This window comes from Halichoeres trimaculatus, unplaced genomic scaffold (genome assembly GCF_033239565.1).
Source record: "Halichoeres trimaculatus isolate MK-OKI-2021-1 unplaced genomic scaffold, fHalTri1.1 fHalTri1_scaffold_11, whole genome shotgun sequence".
Lineage (NCBI taxonomy): Eukaryota > Metazoa > Chordata > Actinopteri > Labriformes > Labridae > Halichoeres > Halichoeres trimaculatus.
Window position 1 is genome coordinate 6,659,243 of NW_027437189.1, and position 17,864 is coordinate 6,677,106.

Sequence of the window (17,864 nt, forward strand, 5' to 3'; positions counted from 1 at the left end):
ATAGATAGTTAGTTAGTTTAGTGAGCCTGCAGACATCACTTTGTCCATCTACTGTGACTCTCCCCTCTGTCAGCCCAGAACCACGGCTCCATCCCACAATTATTATTTCAACACCTCCTGTCTGCCATCTTTACTCAGCGCGCCACACTGACGCTGCCACAACAAAGACAACAGACATCAACAACAACAACAAGCCAAACAGCTGCAGGGAGAGCGGCACATCCAGCAGTTTCCCTCCTGCTTTGTTTGCCTGCTTTGTTTGTTTGAGCTGCTGTCTTATAAAGGCCCAGGACCACCGCTGCATCCTTATATTCTCCAGTTACCTCAGAGCTTGGAAGCCCAAATGCTCACCGTTTGATCACAGCAAGTCAGTTAAAACAGCAGCTAACTGTCCTGTGCTTTAAAGGCTATTATCCTCCCAAAGAAGCGGAGGATAAAAGACGGTTTGATGGGGCTCATTTTGACTGATGGTGAATATTCTGGAGAGGTACAAAAGAATTAAAAAGTTTACTGCCTTTGGACTACGCCTTTCCTCACTTTATTCCTCCTTCTTCTGTTTTTTTCCTTTCCTGGTAAATGATTAAAACAATTAGGGATGAAGTTATTCAACAAACACGATTACTCAAACCTGATCCAGACTAATCCATCTATCTCCTTCTGTTTCCCTGCAGTGGCCACACCCCTCTGATGGTTACAGGAACCAATCTGGATGTGGTCCAGGAGCCGAGGATCCGCGTCAAATACGCCGGCAGAGAGTCCGTAAATGTAAGTCCCTTTGCTTCTGTCTTAAAGCTGCTTTAGTATGCACTCCTACACCAACATGTTCGCTAACTAGGTCCTGCTTGACTTACCACATACTGCCATACAAGCAAGCTAAGTGATGTTTAGCTTCAGAAAAAAAAAAGAAAGTACTATCTCTTCTAACAGCCCCTCTAGCTTTCCACGCTTCCCTAACTTCCGCTTGAACCCGGCCGTCTCAAGCACTCCGACGAGCATCTGAATAATGCAGCTGGCAGTGAGAGTGGTCTGCTTGCAGTATTTAATTAAGAGTTTACTCTAAATTTACTTCAGGCTAAATCTCAGCTCCCCAGCCCCTCGACTTTGAGTTTTACTGTCTCACCAAGCACCCTGAACAACATTTTCAACTTGAAAATAAGGTTTCAAACTGCATACAGATAGTTTGGGCAGTGATGGAGTTGGCTGGGAGAGCGTGGAGACAGCGGAAAGTGTGTATGTATGGGCCGGTGTGGGGATTGTCTGAGGTGTGCATGATCAGGGGCAAGGAGGCTCCTAATGGCTTTCAATGGAAGATTAACTGCGGTCAGAAGTCTTTGGTCAGCATAAAGAGCCCTTGTATAATCAAAGTTCTGGCTGCGGGAAATCGTTACAAATTGCATTTGAGCCCCTGTCCTGAGGCTCCGTGTTTAATTAAGAGGATGGGATTTTCCTCTCTGTGGTCTTGGGGGAGGTCTGGAGGGCAGATGAATGGACTAAAGGGGGAATAATGGGGAGTCAGAGGGGAAGGAGAGGAGAATATGTAGAGGGATGGTGCTGTGTGTTAACACAAAGCACTTACAGCATCCAGAATAACTTCCTGTAATGTATGAGTTTACAGTCTTAGTTCCTGTTAGCCCTTAATACACAACATTACAAGGTGCATTTCTGAAAGTTGAGCATTTTACGCTGCTCCTATAAAGAGCTCTGGACAAAAAAATCAATTTAAGTTAAGGCTGATTTAAAGGCGCTGTGAGGACTATCTGTTTGACTGTAGAAACACCTTTGGCTGGAAACGTTAGGGTCCTTCTCCGGGACAAAGACTGAGTTTCTTGCCAAGACTTGCATTTGTTTTGGACGCAAATAAATAGAGAGTAAGTAATACTTTTCTTAGTTCAAGACAACTTCTTTATAGGATGCAAAGTGACAGGGTAATGTATTTCCCTTCTTCTGCTCCCCTGTCCTTTTTCTTTTTGCTTTCCTGTCAGTTTAATTTCTGACAGTCTAGCTCCAGTGTCCGCTGTTACCACAAAATAAATCAAAGAAATTGTTTTCTTTGAGAATAAAGACAGATCTGGCTTCCCACTGCTAAAATTTGCCACCAAGAATAAGTTTCAACAAAGGGAATTTCTCAGTCTGCGTGTCCTGAGAAGATTTATGTTCTCTAGGAAAATTCAGTTCGATTTGATACTGATTGAAATGCTTTGATTTTCAAATTTCATGCTCGGGTGAACTTATGTGGTATGTCAACTCACGCTCTGGAGCAATAAAGCAACCAAAACTTCAGACTTGAAAGCAGGAGGAGCTGGCTTAACACCGCTTTGTTGTTTGGTCTCGTGCAGCCCTTGTCCATACAGCGTGACTAACAAACACAGCCCCCCCAACTTACCAGGAGGTGAATCAATTCAGAGGATTTGATGAATCAATGTTGAATTTGGCGAGAAAATATTGCGATGCATCAATTAATCATATTTTTACCCATCCGTACTATTTTGAGATTACGTCCTCAGCGAACCTTGCAATATTTTGTTCATTTTTGACTCTCTTAAAGCTCCTGGCAGAATTTTTTTTACTACTTATGAAAAAGGCTGAAATAAAAAACTATGCCTCAAATTGACCAACAAAAGCAAACTAGACCATTAGCAAAAAGATTAACAGTTTTAGTTTTGTTATTTCATGCTCAGTTGTCTCTGCAAGGGGGTAAGTGCAACTTAAAGCACAGTGAAGAAAAACCCTTTGTATACAAGGGATGAAACGGTTTATGAAAAAAAAAAAAGAACCGTTCGGTTTCCCTCACTCAGTTTGGTGCTCGTGTGCTCCGTTCGGTTCGTGTTTTTCTTTTTTCTTCGTTTTACAGCTCAGTTTGAAGCAAGTACGTAGCTCTGATCATACACAACGCGGGGCGAAGGATACAGCGGAACAGTTGTGGGGAGGCGTGTGTGTGTACATGATGAGCTGAGAAGGCGGAGTTAGAGGGTGTACCTGTGGCGTATGAGTTGCTCTGCTGTCTGGGAGCACTTTAGATTAGATTTCAGACCCCTCCAGCGAGTTTTTTTTAGAAGACAAGAATTCTTGCAACTTTTCTGGAGTTTGGAGTCTTTCATTGAAGCGTTTTGATCGCCTGAATGAGCAGCGTATGCTATCATGAGCCCCTCCCCTATCCACAACGCAGAAAGTCCTCACTCGCAGCAGAAGAAATCACGCAAGTATGTGTCACATTATGGTCAATTCTGTCGGTCCCCAGCCCAGATAAAGAAGGAGGGTTGATATTTAGACATAAAAAAAATCAAGAATGGACAGAAGAAAGTTAATTTATAGATCTAAACATATTTATGATGTTGTGTTTTACCTGCTTTCTGTCTCTCCCATGTTATTTCTCTCTCCTGCAGAGTCCATGACAATTACATGCAAATGGATAATTATGGAAATTAGACAGCAACCTCATTTAGTGACTTTTAGTGACTTCTGGGACAGACAATAGTGACTTTCCTTACTGAGGAGTTGGCATGTTGAAACTAGTAATGTTTCACTCAGCTTTAATGATGTTTGAAATGGGAAACAGACTCATTCTTTCAGGTTTTTCATGACTATACATGACAGAATTGATAAAAAATAATCTGTTAATATTGAATTATTAGGGTATATGGTAAAAATAAAGGTGTTTAAAACAACAACAATGTACACCGAACTAAACCGAAAACCATGACCACAAAACTGTGACAGGAACCGAACCGTGGATTTTGCGAACCATTCTATCCCTTTTGTATACTTTTCGAAGTTAAAGGCCAGAAAACAATTTATATGCTGGATTAGGATGAAAAATAATTCAAAGGCTAACACATTGATTCAAATGCTACCCACTCGTTTGGCTAAGTCTGGAGAATTTCCTTCCTTATTAATAGAAGATGACGACAGGTATAAATATGTGAATGCACAAACCCTCCCTCAAATCTCTTATTTTTATATCTCTGAGCAGATTTGTCCCTGCATGCCTCCTCCCTTTCCCCAAACTCCAGCTCCTCATCCCTCACATTAGCGGGCTAAAATTGGCCTTAAGTGTCTGACTTGCTTAGTGAATGTGCCTTTACTAAAAATCTCCTAACTCTGCCCTGGGCTTTTTGCGCAACTCTATTTCCTCCTGTAAGGACGCAGTTTCCTTAAAAGACCTTTGTGAGCTCTGAAAGCCGAGTAATTAAGAGTCAAAGATAGATCTGTGCTGTTTTATGTTTTGAGAAGAAAACACTTGATGAGCGAGAGACTCCTGAAGACCTGGAGGAATGGGATTTGACTCATATGTGTGGGTGCTGGCTGTCTGATTTGTCATTTTTAGAGGCTTTGAAAGAGACTTGTTCATCCCCGCCTTGCTTCTTCTTTCCCAGATCCCTACCTAGCAAAAAGAAGCTTGTGACACTGCCTTGATTGGCCCCACAGCCACACATAATGAATTTCTATTAAATGCTAAGGTTACAATTACCCATCCTTCATCACACCTCCTCCTGCTCTCCCCCGGTTTCTCCCCTTTTGTCAGTGAAAGAAGGCAAACAGCCCAGCAGCCTATAGCAATAAGAGCTGCTGTCTGTCAGGCAGCCTTCAAATGATCACCTGTCTCCCGCTAAATTGCTTCTTTTCTCTGCCTCCCTTGTGTCACCTGCACACATGCACAAAGAAACCGGCAGAGGAAAGAAGAACAATTTTCTTTGTGAAATGCTCTGTATCTGTCACAGGATTCACAGCTCAAAAATTTATCATAATCTTGATTAAAGCTGAAAGGGTTTTTTTTTTCCAGCCGCAGAACATTCCCCTGTCCCAGAAAGATCTCATCTGCAGTATTTGCCACATTTAAGACGCTCGGACTGAGAGTCAGCGTTTGAGGCTCGACACATCAAGGGCCAGCCGAGCCTCTATCATGTCTGGGACAATCAGGCTGATTGTCTGCTACACTGAGTGATAGAGGCACGGATCATTACTACAATCAATGTTAGTGGACATGCCGAACATACAATTTACATGCATCACTGTGGCTTCTTGGGCGTCTGCTGTCTCGAGAGCTGACACTTTCTCCTATTTGACATCAGCAGAGTAGCTTCAGTATTGATTCTGAGGGAAAGAAAGCTGCTTATTAAAGCTGGTGTTAGTCACAGTGGAGAAAAAAAATTGGCTAGATAGTGAAACCACCCGATGGAAAAAATTAATAAAAGTCTTTACTCCTCACTTACAGGACAGCATGAACCCACAAAGTAAAATTCTTGTGGGTTTATTCTGCTGGTTGAAGAATTTTGTAGAATACGCAGCTCAGGGGTATGATGAAATTATAGAGCTGTGAATGAATAAGATGAATAAGACCCTGATCTTATGCAGAAGTAATTACTGAAGCTTGTGAAGAGCATAAAGATAAGAAGTGTACACAGCTCTGAGTGTTTCTGCCCTGGAAGGAGTATTTATGCCAACACTCTGCCTCGATATAAGGTTCAGAAGCAGCTTTTGTAATCACCTGAGATATGTAATAGGATAAGATACAATTGCTGGATTTCTTTCCTTTGATAATATTATACTGTCCTATAGGATAGTATACCATACTAAACAAAATTATACAATACGAAATGGTTTGGTAGGAAAAGATAGGGCATGTTGGAGTACAATTTGATTTGAACAAATAAGATTTGATACGAAACTAAAACAGCTTGATTTGTTTTCTATAGAATTTAACTAATGAAACAATGTGCTACGGTACAATGCAATACAATACAATATGGTACGGTACGATACAATGCAATGCAATACAACATGGTACAGTACGGTACGATGCAATATGATATTTAATACAATATGATACCTTACTATCATTACAGTTATTTAAATGGTATGATGTCAAAACTATGTGTTACCATGTGATCAATACATCACAATATGTTGCAATACTATAAGATACAGTACAGGACAGTATGATATAATACAGTGTGTTGTGATACAATACCATACTGTATGATACGGTACTTAACGGTACGGTACAATCCAGTTCTGTGAGGTGTGGTACAATGTGATACAATATGTTGCAATAAAATCAATATCATACTGTACAATGGGATACAATATCATACGATGTGTCACTATATGATGTGGTACGGTACGTTACGTTACGGTATGGTACGGTACGATTCGATTTGTTACAATAAGCCACGATATAGTAGGATGTTATAAGATTAGGGGTGGGTAAAAATATCTATGAATCGATGTATCAAAATATTGCCTTGCCCAATTCAATATCGATTCAGCAAATCCTCTGAATCGATTCATCTCCTGGCAAATGGGGGGAGTATGTGTGCTATTCCTGTTTTTTGGATGAGGGCCATGAGAGACCAAACAACAAAAAAATGGAAACCAAAGCAGCAGCAGCACAGATCAGCTTCTAAGTTTGACGTTTGGGTTGTTTTATTACTCCAAAAGATGAGGTGACACACCACATATTTTCACACGGGGCATGAAAATCGATAATCGAAGAATTTAAATCAATATCGAATCAAATCAGTATTAAATCAAATCGTAACCTAAAGAATCAAAATCGAACCGAATCGTGAGGTTCTTAGCAACACCCAGCCCTATATAAGATACAGAATGTTACCCTACGATGCAGAACAATATTGTACGACCAAGTGTCAACCTCCCGCCTAAAAACATGAGACAATGCTTAAGTGCTCAAATCTGCGGTTCATCTAGTGTCCACTTTAGGCTGGCTCCAGAAAAACTAGAAACCACATACACACCTAGCCAAAAAAAGGCTGTTTTCACAGCAAAAATGACCTACCGGGTGCAAAAATGTCTCCCATCTGATTTGCTAATTTCTGTATCAGCACACACTGTTCTGAGAGTGCATTTTTTTCTAATATCGTAAGTTGGAATATATTAAGAGCATGAGTCCACCCAATCAGAGGCACAGTTTCATTTCCAATATGGCCCCCGCTGACAATTTGCCTCAAAACTCTGTTTTATAAACAGACAGGTGATGTCACAGAGACTATGTCCATTTAGTTTACAGTCTATGGGTATGACATGTAATATGATACAATATAATAAGATGCAAAACAATACAATATGACATGATGTAAGATACAGTATGGTATGGTACTATATAATAGGATGCAATGTGATGCTATATGTGCTCTATGATGGAGTCACTAACCCAGTCTTTAACCTCTGAGGTTATGCTAACAGGTGGTTCATGAAATATTTTACATCCTCTTCACATGACTTTGATGATTTTTCACATTCAGTTTGAGTCACATCATAGAGATATTGAACAACTTGCTTTAACTCCACACTACTTTAAATACCACAGAGATCCTCCCTGGTCAGATCAGTGCTGGAGTTAGAACTAATGCCAGTGTTAGCAGATAGTTGGAGCAGCAGGCGGGCAGGAAAACAGACCTAGTGTAGGAGTTACAAAGTACAGGGGCAGAGGAACTGCCAGTGACTGGCTATCGAATCGTTGCCTCCGCATGACCTTTGACAGGGTGGCCCCTTCACATTTCTCCTACGCAGCTCACCAAAGCCGGTCCATCTTCACGGTGATTCCTTTCTATCTCCTGTCTCTCTCACCACATCCCTGGCCAGAGACCTTTTGGACGGCTGAGTGGGTTGTAGCTGCACAGTAGATCATGGTAATGTATTCAGCCAGAGGGGTTGGAGTGTTACTGCCTTAAAACACCCTGGCAAAGTCCAACACGAGCGAAAGAAGACGGATGAGGCCAAGATTCCAATTATTTTCTCTATCCGTTGACCTCGATTCACTTTATCAATGCTGAACAATGTGGAGCTTCTTTTCCTTACATGGCCTCGAGGAATGGATGCACTGTTTTATACTCTGAATTATTGGAGCTTTAGTGTATAGAACTTTGTTTTTATCATGATATGTGAGGAAGGTTGAGAGAAGATAACCATGAGGAGAAATCTGGCTGTGTACTTTCAAAACTCAGTGTTGAAGTGGTGGAAAATAATCTGAAGAAATCCAGTAATCCCTATAAATCCCTTTGTTGTGTAAACATTAATTAAAAGTTTCTATTCAAAAGGAGAAGTCAAGCAAAGGTGCTTTTGAAATACAGACGTTTATTGCTCCACTATATTTGCAGATCAAATCCCACAATGCCCCATTTCCCTGTCACTATTTACTCCCCTGTGGCTCTGGATTTACACACGTCACACTCAGCCGGTAAAACATTGTTAAACGATAGCAGACGTTTTCTATCCTGACAGGGTTCAGTGATGGAAAGGATTTATTCTAGGAGGAAAAAAAGAGTGAGTAAGAAGAGATAAAGTGAGGACAGTGTAATAAAAAAATAACTCACAGTATCCGTCTCAGGCAGAGCAGATGGTAGTCAGAGCCGTAGTTGACTTGCAAATGTTCCAACGTGACAGTCACGAGGACGCTAGCGGAGCATCTGGGCCTGTCTATATGACCTGTCGGAGTGCCAAGAGTGAGAAAACAGGCCGTTTCAAACTTAGCGTGAACTCCTTTAGACATTAAACCTTTCCATTTCCACACACCGATCATCTGAACATACTGTTTCTTTATTTATTTAGATGCACATAAGCACAGAGACAACAACAGCACCTCCTCTTTCTGTATATGAGCTGTGCATTATGGAAAACATCATCCACTCATAATTAAATCATGCAGCGGACTGTCAGTGTTATACAGTGAACAACAATGTTATCACACATTTTTTTTTACCACTTCTTTCCTGTGAGATATATTTCTGGCTTTATGTTGAAGTTATTTGGAACAATGTGTTTTCGGCTCTTGCAGTGCTCCCACAGTGAAGTGACGCCCATGCATTAACACAAAGCTAAACTTGGTGAAAGTATCTCAGGAGTCTTATCTGCTCGTGCTATCTATTTTTAAAGAGGCTCATCTTATGGCTCCTTCTCTTTGTGCGCTGCTGCTGAAGTTTGTAAAGTGGGAATTCTGAAGAGGAATATGACACAAGAGCAGAGAAGCTTGACTGAACAGAGCACTTCAACCAAATATGTGCTACAGTATAGAGTAATATATTGTTCTGTAGGTTTCTTTGACAATTGTGAGACTGGATTCCTCTCTATTTAACCCATGAGTCTAGATGTCAAATGAAGTATTAACTTCTAGCTAGCTGTAAAGTCACATACTGTAATAAAACAACACATATATTTTAGAGGTGTGATAAAATATTGATATTTTAACTCCTAATATTGATATTTGTTTCAAAATAAAAATGTATAGTTTAGGTGATTAGGTAATTATACGTCTTTCACACCTCCACTGCAGTAGATGGCACCAAAGAGCTACTCCAATATATGTTGCTCATAAACTGTATAATAAATATAATTTCAAAGTACATTCAAAATAGTTATTTCCTAAACTTGATGATGTGGGTTTTAATAGCATAGACATCAATATTGTCTCTCTATTCTTGGGTCAGTCAGTTTAAAATCATTTAAAGTTTATTTTTTACAGTGTAGCAGACTGCTAAAACAACACTCCTAGTTATGTTTTGTGCAGTATTAGATTTTTTTATGAGTAACATTGGTTACACCAAGTGACATTTATCAGTTTCACCAACTGACCATGTCTTTCAACCAATAATTTATTTGCAACATTCGTTTAATGTCATAGTAAATTAAGTGGCAAACTTGATGCGCTTTATGTTTTCAAGTTAAGTGTATGCATAAAACAGTGCGTCTGACTTTCTTTATTTCAACCACAACAAAATAGAAAAGCTGTTTTCAATCAAATAGTCTACTGGGTAGAATATAGACTGTATAAAACATGGACGTAGCCTCTGCGACGTCATCATTCTGTTCCTGAAAACGTGAAATGAAGCCAATCCGCGGTCACAGCCACATTTACTATGACGCCGGCTGTGAGTTTCTCTTTGAGCAGCTACAGGGCACCCGGCGGTCACGTGACCTGAGCTGTGCCTCTGATTGGAAAATCAAACAATCTTAATAACTTCTAAACCACGGAGATGGAAAAAAAATAACTTACCGTACAGTGTGTGCTGATAGTGAAATCAGTCGTTTTTTGAACCAGTCTGTAAATACGCTCCATATTTTTTATGCTGGGTGAGGACATGACTTCTGGTCTTTCTGCAGCCAGCCTCAAGCGAATTCTCAACGAACAGCGACTTTTAGCACTTCCGCATAGGCTTCATTTTTACTAACCGGATGTTGCCCTTTGATCATGATCCATATCGCAACTGGAGGTTTTTGCCAATACTCAGCCATAATATATTTATCAGGAGACAAAACTGTCAGCTGTGGTTGGACTTTGGATTCTATATCCTACCAAAGATAAATGAACATTCTTACTGTTGACAGTAATGTTGTTTTGATGTATCATTAGCAAGAAAATTACTTATGGATGTGGTATAGAAATTGAATTTCCATTAAAGAACAGTGTTTATTGACCACTAAACAGTCCGTCATATGGGTGAACTGATGAACTGCCTTGGCCAATAACTGAGGCCAATATTTGACAGTTGCTGATCACCTGTATTGGCATTTACTTTACTAATGGCTGATAAAATAAATTGATAAAAATGTGCACTGCTTGGCTCCAATGATGGTTATCCTTCCCTCTGGGTCCTGTATTAGCCCTGACAAAACCATATTGGTAAACCCTTAGTCTATATAAAATAGGGGTGATAGGGGTGGGAGAAAAAATGATGTATTGGAGTATCTGGATTTTTGTTTAACCATTTTAAGTCATGGTTTTTTTTTGTCAAAAAAATGAATTTATTTTTTTATTTTAGTCCTTTAGTTTAGTCTTTGTTTATAAGCTGGGTTGGGAAGTTGAGATGTCAGATCCCCTGAATAAATCCTAAAAGCAGACTCTAATTTGATATGCATTTTTGTCTGTAGACATCATCATCATTTAACTTTTTTCACTTGGTCTAATGTTAAAATAGCAAACTAAAAATTGGAAATGTCCAGAATATTGGGAATATCAAAGAATTGCAATTTAAATCCAATCAGCACCCCAAAAATCGTAGAAGAATTGAATCAGGAGAAAAGCATATCATCACGGCCCTGATATATAAACTGCCCTACTCTGAATAAGTTTCCTTTAAATATAGTATAAATATTCGTTTAGATGTAAAATGGTAATTAGCAGCATTTAGCAGAGCAGACTTGGTAGAAATAGAAGAGTCCAGTCCAGTTAAAGCAAATCCTCATCATAGCATCTTTAAACTGCAGAAAATTCAAACAGCTGAGCCTAAAAAGACAGAAGAAAAAGTTTCAAATGCTCAGAAAAATTGTGACATTGATAGTTTGGAATGATACTTCAGCTTAGGCTAAGTGTGTGAATGATGACCACTGTTTAAACCCTTTACTCCCTTCTTCCAGTGAAAAGTTGTATTGGATAAAAAAGTGGGCACTTAACAGAGTTTTCACATTTTCTTCTCCTTTGTATCAGTTTGAGCTACTTTAATAAAGCTGGACGTGTCTCCTGGGTGTGTTTGCTGTATTCACCTCCTTTCACTGCGCAGTAATTGGTAGCTTGCTAAGCAGCTTCCCCGCTGCTAAAAAACAGTAATGATTAACAGATTAATGCCTGATTAGATTAATCCTTAGTCGCAGCCTCAAGTCACACATGCATTACACACAATACACTCAAGTTTTTAAGAGTTAGTTTTTACATTTGGATCTCATACTCCTCGGGGTTAAACGCTCAGACACTTGTTTGTTGATAAGTAGAGCGTTCCCCTTCTCCACCTCCACTGTCACACCCCTGCATCTCGCCTTGCTCCGTCCAGCCTACACACAATGAGTTTGCATCGATCTCCCTGTCTTGCTGCCGAGCAGCAGACAACAGGTAGGAGGCGTGGTGGTTTCTTGTGTTCACCAGCTTTGATGATATTTACCTCTAATTAAGTTTCCTCCCCAGAGAGGGAGATACAGGGAGGGGGAGAGATGGGAGGGAGTGAAAGGAGATAAAAAACCTCTGTGAGCCGAGTGCTGTGCAGCAATCAATCCTCTCGCTCTGCGTCCCTCTGGAGCTGAGCCGACGAGGATGGATGGAAGACAGGTCTCTCATCGGGGGAAAGTGGAGAGAGAAGTAATAAAAGAGCCATAGCTCAGCCTCCACCTGCAGAGACGGAGGAGCAGAGCCTCCATCCTTTGTGTGCTTGTTGTTGTCCTCTGGTGTTTTTTAGACGAGGGGTTGTTTCACAGTTTTTGAAGGCTTCTTCTCCAGGAAAGACAGATTTAATGACACATAATAAATCTCTTTTCTCTGGAAAGAATGATTTTAAATGCCAGTTAAGCTGCTGAGGCTCCTGTGGGGTTCATGTTGAGATGTGTTTCGGTGAAGATCATACTTAAGGCAACAACAAACAGCCGGCTCTGGAGAAGATCAGAGTGAAACTTTGAGGTGTTTCAGTTATTTTTGGAGCTTAACTGAGCTGTGCTGAGCTTGTCCTGGATCACAATTCTCTAAATATTGATATAATCCATGAAGTCTTTGGGTTTTGAACACTTGGTTTGACAAACACTTTGGGTTCTAGAGATTCAGATCGTTTCACCTTCTGGCTTTTTAAAAGACCAAAAGATGAATCTTTGAATTTTAAAAGCAGATCAACTGAAAAATTAGTCAAATATCTCAATAACACTTCTTCCTCTGGTCTTTCTTCTTTCTCCTCAGGTTTGCAAAGTGCTGAACACCACCACTATGAGCTGCTTCGCCCCCTCCCTCATGGCTGAGTACCTCCCAGGCTTGGACACAGTGAAACATGCAGACGAGTTTGGATTCATCTTCAACAACGTGCAGGCACTCCTGGTCTACAACAACACCAACCTCCTCTACTACCCCAACCCTTACTTCGAGCCCCTCAGCACCAGTGGTGTCCTCGAGCAAAAACCCGGCTCGCCTATCATTCTCAAGGTAAGGAACCTACAGATTTGCATGCATTTAAATCTGCAGGACATTAATGGTGCATAACCCCTGAGTAGATTTATCACCGTGTCCTTGGGCGAGGCACGGACTCCTCCAGCTTCTGTGCAGTATGGAAAATAGGGGAAAGTATGGAAATCAGCTCAAGTCGTTTTGAGATTTGGTAAAGAAATCTCTTGTTGGTTTCTGCTACTGGTGCTCTTAAAAAGCAGAATATCTGGAATATCCGTTTTTACCCCTTTACCAAGAGACTGCCTGCTCCATCCATATGGTAACCAGTTAGTTTGGGACCTCAGATATGGAGACCAAAATCTAAAATTAAACCAGACCAAAGTGTAAAACATGGATGTGGTCCGAGCGACATCAGCCCTTTGTTCAAAAAACTGACTCCAACCCTCAGCTACTCTCACGATTGACGAAGAGGTGCAGCTGAGATCATGATTCACCCTGAGTTAGGAAAAAAATATATATATCCCTCCAGCTACCATGAAGAAGAGATCAGGGTTCAGAACCAACCTTTTTTTTTTGCACCAGCATGTACACATTTCCATCTGTTGTATTAATGTGTTTTTGAATATGGTCAGCATGTCTGAGCTTGTGTTGACATTCTCAAGTGGACACTCTAGGAACTGCAGTTTTTAACACTTGATAAACATTGAATATCGTAGTGATATACACTCACCGGCCACATTATTAGGTAGATGTTGCTAGTACCAGGTTGGACCCCTTTCGCCTTCAGAACTGCCTTAATCCTTGGTGGCATAGGTTCAACAAGGTACTGGAAACATTCCTCAGAGAGTTTGGTCCATATTGACATGATAGCATCACACAGTTGCTGCAGAGTTGTCTGACTGTGGAGGACATTTGAGTACAGGGAACTCATTGTCATGTTGAAGAAAGCAGTCTGAGATGATTCCAGCTTTATGACATGGAGCGTTATCCTGCTGGAAGTAGCCATCAGAAGATGGGTACACTGTGCTCATAAAGGGATGGACATGGTCAGCAACAATACTCAGGTAGGCTGTGGACTTTAAACCATGCTCAGTTGGTACTAAGGGGCCCAAAGTGAGCCAAGAAAATATCCCCCACACCATTACACCACCAGCAGCAGCCTGAACCGTTGATACAAGGCAGGATGGATCCATGCTTTCATGTTGTTGACGCCAAATTCTGACCCTACCATCTGAATGTGGAGCAGAAATCCAGACTCATCAGACCAGGCAACGTTTCTCCAATCTTCTATTGTCCAGTTTTGGTGTTGCTGTGTGAATTGTAGCCTCAGTTTCCTGTTCTTAGCTGACAGGAGGGTCACCTGGTGTGGTCTTCTGCTGCTGTAGACCATCTGCCTCAAGGTTGGACGTGTTGTGCGTTCAGAGATGCTCTTCTGCAGACCTCGGTTGTAACCAGTGGTTATTTGAGTTACTGTTGCCTTTCTATCAGCTCCAACCAGTCTGTCCATTCTCCTCTGACCTCTGGCATCAACAAGGCATTTTGTCCCACAGAACTGCTGCTCACTGGATATTTTCTCTTTTTGGGACCATTCTCTGTAAACCCTAGAGATGGTTGTGGGTTAAAATCCCAGTAGATCAGCAGTTTCTGAAATACTCAGACCAACAACCATGTCCCGTTCAAACTCCCTTAAATCCCCTTTCTTCCCCATTCTGATGCTTGGTTAGAACTACAGCAGATCGTCTTGACCATGTCTACATGCTGCCATGTGATTGGTTGATTAGAAATTTGCATTAACAAGCAGTTGGACAGGTGTGCCTGATAAAGTGGCCGGTGAGTGTATATGTAGTAATAAACATACACGGTATTATTTAATATAAACTATTAAATTAAATTCTTCTAATCCTGACATTTATGAAGTTTCATAACTTGATTCCACAAAAGTAAAAACAAAGTGTGAGTTAAATCTATATTGCTGAGAAAATAGGATCCCTACGTCAAATTGGGTTCTGTTATTTCTGTGTAAAATAAGAGATATCTTTTGAAAGCAATCCACAACGAAAATAACCTCCACCTTCACAAATTTAAACTTTCACAGCAGATCAAGCTGCCATTGTTAAAATCTGATCCTCTGATTATTCAGAGCGTTATAGATAATTTATGGGATTTACTTCCTCAGTGTTTTTCGAAGTCTTCTTAACATAAACCATCATAAGGAATATATTTTATTTCCTGGCCCTGATTGCCAGCTGTTCCCCGTCTCCCTCACTGTGAAATGCATCATTTTGTTTGATCCCGGTGTGAAGCCGCATTCAGCCGCAGCTGTGTCCAAACCTGGGGATCCTATTTACAGTGTATTGAGGGGACATATTGGCTGCGTGGGTTTGCTAAAATTGTCTGATCTTTATCGAGCCGTGTGTTGATGTGTCTGAGTTTTCCTCCTAATTTCGCGCCCCCTCTGTGCGTCTCTTCGTACCCACAGGGCAGAAACCTGGTTCCCCCAGCGTCAGGAGGGGTGAAGCTTAACTACACGGTGCTGATCGGAGAGACCCCCTGCTCTGTCACTGTGTCCGAGAGCCAGCTGCTGTGTGAGCCCCCCAACCTCACCGGACAATACAAAGTCATGGTCAGTATATATTTTTTTTAACTCACGTCCATCTCTCGTCTTCCTCCCTCAGTCTGCTGTGTATTTCTGAATCTCTTCTTAATAACAGTTGGTCCAACACTCCATTATTCTGTCTCTCGTCATTGTTCATTCAGCGAAAGGAAGGAGGTCAGAGACAGAACAGCGTGAATGTGCTCTTGCTGTCGAAAGGTTCTGCCAGAATCTGAAGCAATTATTTTTAGTTGCTTGCTCGTTTATTGAGTGCAAGACCTGGACTATTTCCCTCTCAACGTCAGCGTGCAGGTGGTCGCATATGTTTGCTCTCAGTATCAATTTCAGCACACGATATTTACCTAGACTTTAGCTTCACTCATAGATACCAGTTATTATGAGGATATGGAGCATGAAACCAGGTGTTTGAGTTTGTTTAGACAAAAGAAGTGGATGCTTTTCTCTCTGGCTTGTGAGTATGTTTGAAACCGGGACCTGTTTTTAAATATCTCTAGGGTTTATTTGACTCACTGGCCAAAGAATCAGGGTCAAGTCTTTGTTTGAGAGTATGAGCCCTTTTTTAAAACAGCCATTCTTCAACTGTCTTCAAAGCCATCAGACTTCATTTACAAAACACAGAACTTTTGTCTAGCACTCCCTTGTTCAGTAGGTTTTTAGGTGTTATTAGGTCTTTCCAAAGTTTTGTGTTAGACCAGAAATAACCATTTCAAACACAGACGTCAGAAACTAAGTCAAGAAACTTAGCATTCAAGGTAGTGACTGTAAAAAAAAAAAAAGGAAATCATCTTGCTCTGCTCAAAGTGAGGTTGCCTCCAAGCGGCAGCCTCCGGTCCAAGAATATGAGACAATGTGAAAGCGCCAAAACCTGCTTTTTCTCGAGCCTCTGCTTGAGGCTGGCTTTGGAAGTACCAGAAGTCCTGTCTGAATTGCTGAGTTTACTATTGGCACACACTGTACGGGGGGTGAATTTTGTTCTAACTCTGCGGTTCAGAGGATATTAAGATTGGGAGCCCGCCCAATCAGAGGCACAGCTCAGGTCATGTGACTGACAGGCGCCCTATAGCTGTACAGGAAGCCCTTGCCACTTCCAGTACGGCTGGGTTTCATTGTCTGTTTCAGAAACAGACAGGTGACGTCAGAAAAAGACGGGTGACTTCAGGGAGACTACATCCATGTTTTATACAGTCTATGGTCACAACAAAAGCTGCTCCCCCTGGTGGCTGGCCGAAGTATAGGTCAAAAAATCTTTTCCCCCAGTCATTCCAGATGAGCTGTGGTCAAACTTTAAATTATTAATACACCCCAAAGAAATGTTTCTTTCATCTGATTGTTGTGGTGATTTGAAGATATTATTTGGCTGACTTGTATTCAAGTCCTCTTTTTTTCTGAAGTTTCGTTTTCATTTGTTGTAAGAGGTTAAAAATGAGACTTAACGTCACGTTTAGCGATGATTGAATGCTGCCATTTTTGTGTGTTTTTTGGGGGGATTGTAAAATATGTCAGGAGGGTCAGACAAGGAGTGGTTAGACTCTCTTGGAAGAAAAAATATGTATTATTTTTGTCACACAGCACCACTCAGATTCTCTCATAGCCTTTCCTGCACAGGCTCCGGCAGCCAATGGCGGCCCCTATGACGGGGGTATTTTGTTTTTTTCTGCTGTTTTTGTGAGTGGAGTTTGGTGGCTTTGACGAGAACTGTTTCCAGTTAAAGAAAAGTTTATTTGAGGGACAAAAAGGTCAGTCTCTGTTGGGAGCTTTTCTGTTATGATGTCAGAAACTTCAAGTAATAACCTGAGCACCTCTGGAACTTTCAGTTTTTATATTTTGGTTGGCTGTTTGCCTAGAAATGAGGTTGTGTAGCTCATTCAGGGACAGCCAGTTAAAGCTAAGAACTAGAAACTTCTCATACCATGAAGTCATTTAGACCTCAAAATGAGGTGTTAAAATCACAAAAGCAATGTAAAAATGGTGGTGACGTTTTAAAACCACAGAAATTGAGTTTTTCTGGATCCATGTCTTTTCGCAGGTCCAGGTAGGCGGCCTTCATGTCTCCCCTGGTGCCGTCCACATCATGTCCGACAGCCTCCTCACCCTCCCGGCCATCGTCAGCATCGCCGCCGGCGGAGGCCTCCTCCTCATCATCGTCATCCTCGTCCTCATCGCCTACAAGCGAAAGTCGCGAGAGAACGACCTCACGCTGAAGCGCCTGCAGATGCAGATGGACAACCTGGAGTCACGCGTGGCTCTGGAGTGTAAAGAAGGTGAGCGTTGGTGTTGTGGTGTCAGCAGTCAGACTGAGAGCAGCTTTGTGAAGCAGCCTGCTCTCAGAGTTCAGGTCATATAGAAGAGTTATTACGGCTCTGCTGAGCTTGAAATGTGCAT

At 41.3% G+C, this 17,864-nt stretch overlaps 1 protein-coding gene across 1 annotated transcript in view; it reads left to right on the top strand.

The window, feature by feature from the left end:
- The window catches only part of LOC141799949 (plexin-A2-like), a 308,159-nt gene that overhangs the window by 229,291 nt on the left and 61,004 nt on the right, over window positions 1-17,864 (top strand). The window contains exons 17-20 of the mRNA XM_074682379.1: window positions 672-765; window positions 12,668-12,907; window positions 15,348-15,491; window positions 17,509-17,743. Coding sequence (XP_074538480.1) covers window positions 672-765; window positions 12,668-12,907; window positions 15,348-15,491; window positions 17,509-17,743 — 713 coding nt within the window. The remainder of the gene's footprint in view (window positions 1-671; window positions 766-12,667; window positions 12,908-15,347; window positions 15,492-17,508; window positions 17,744-17,864) is intronic.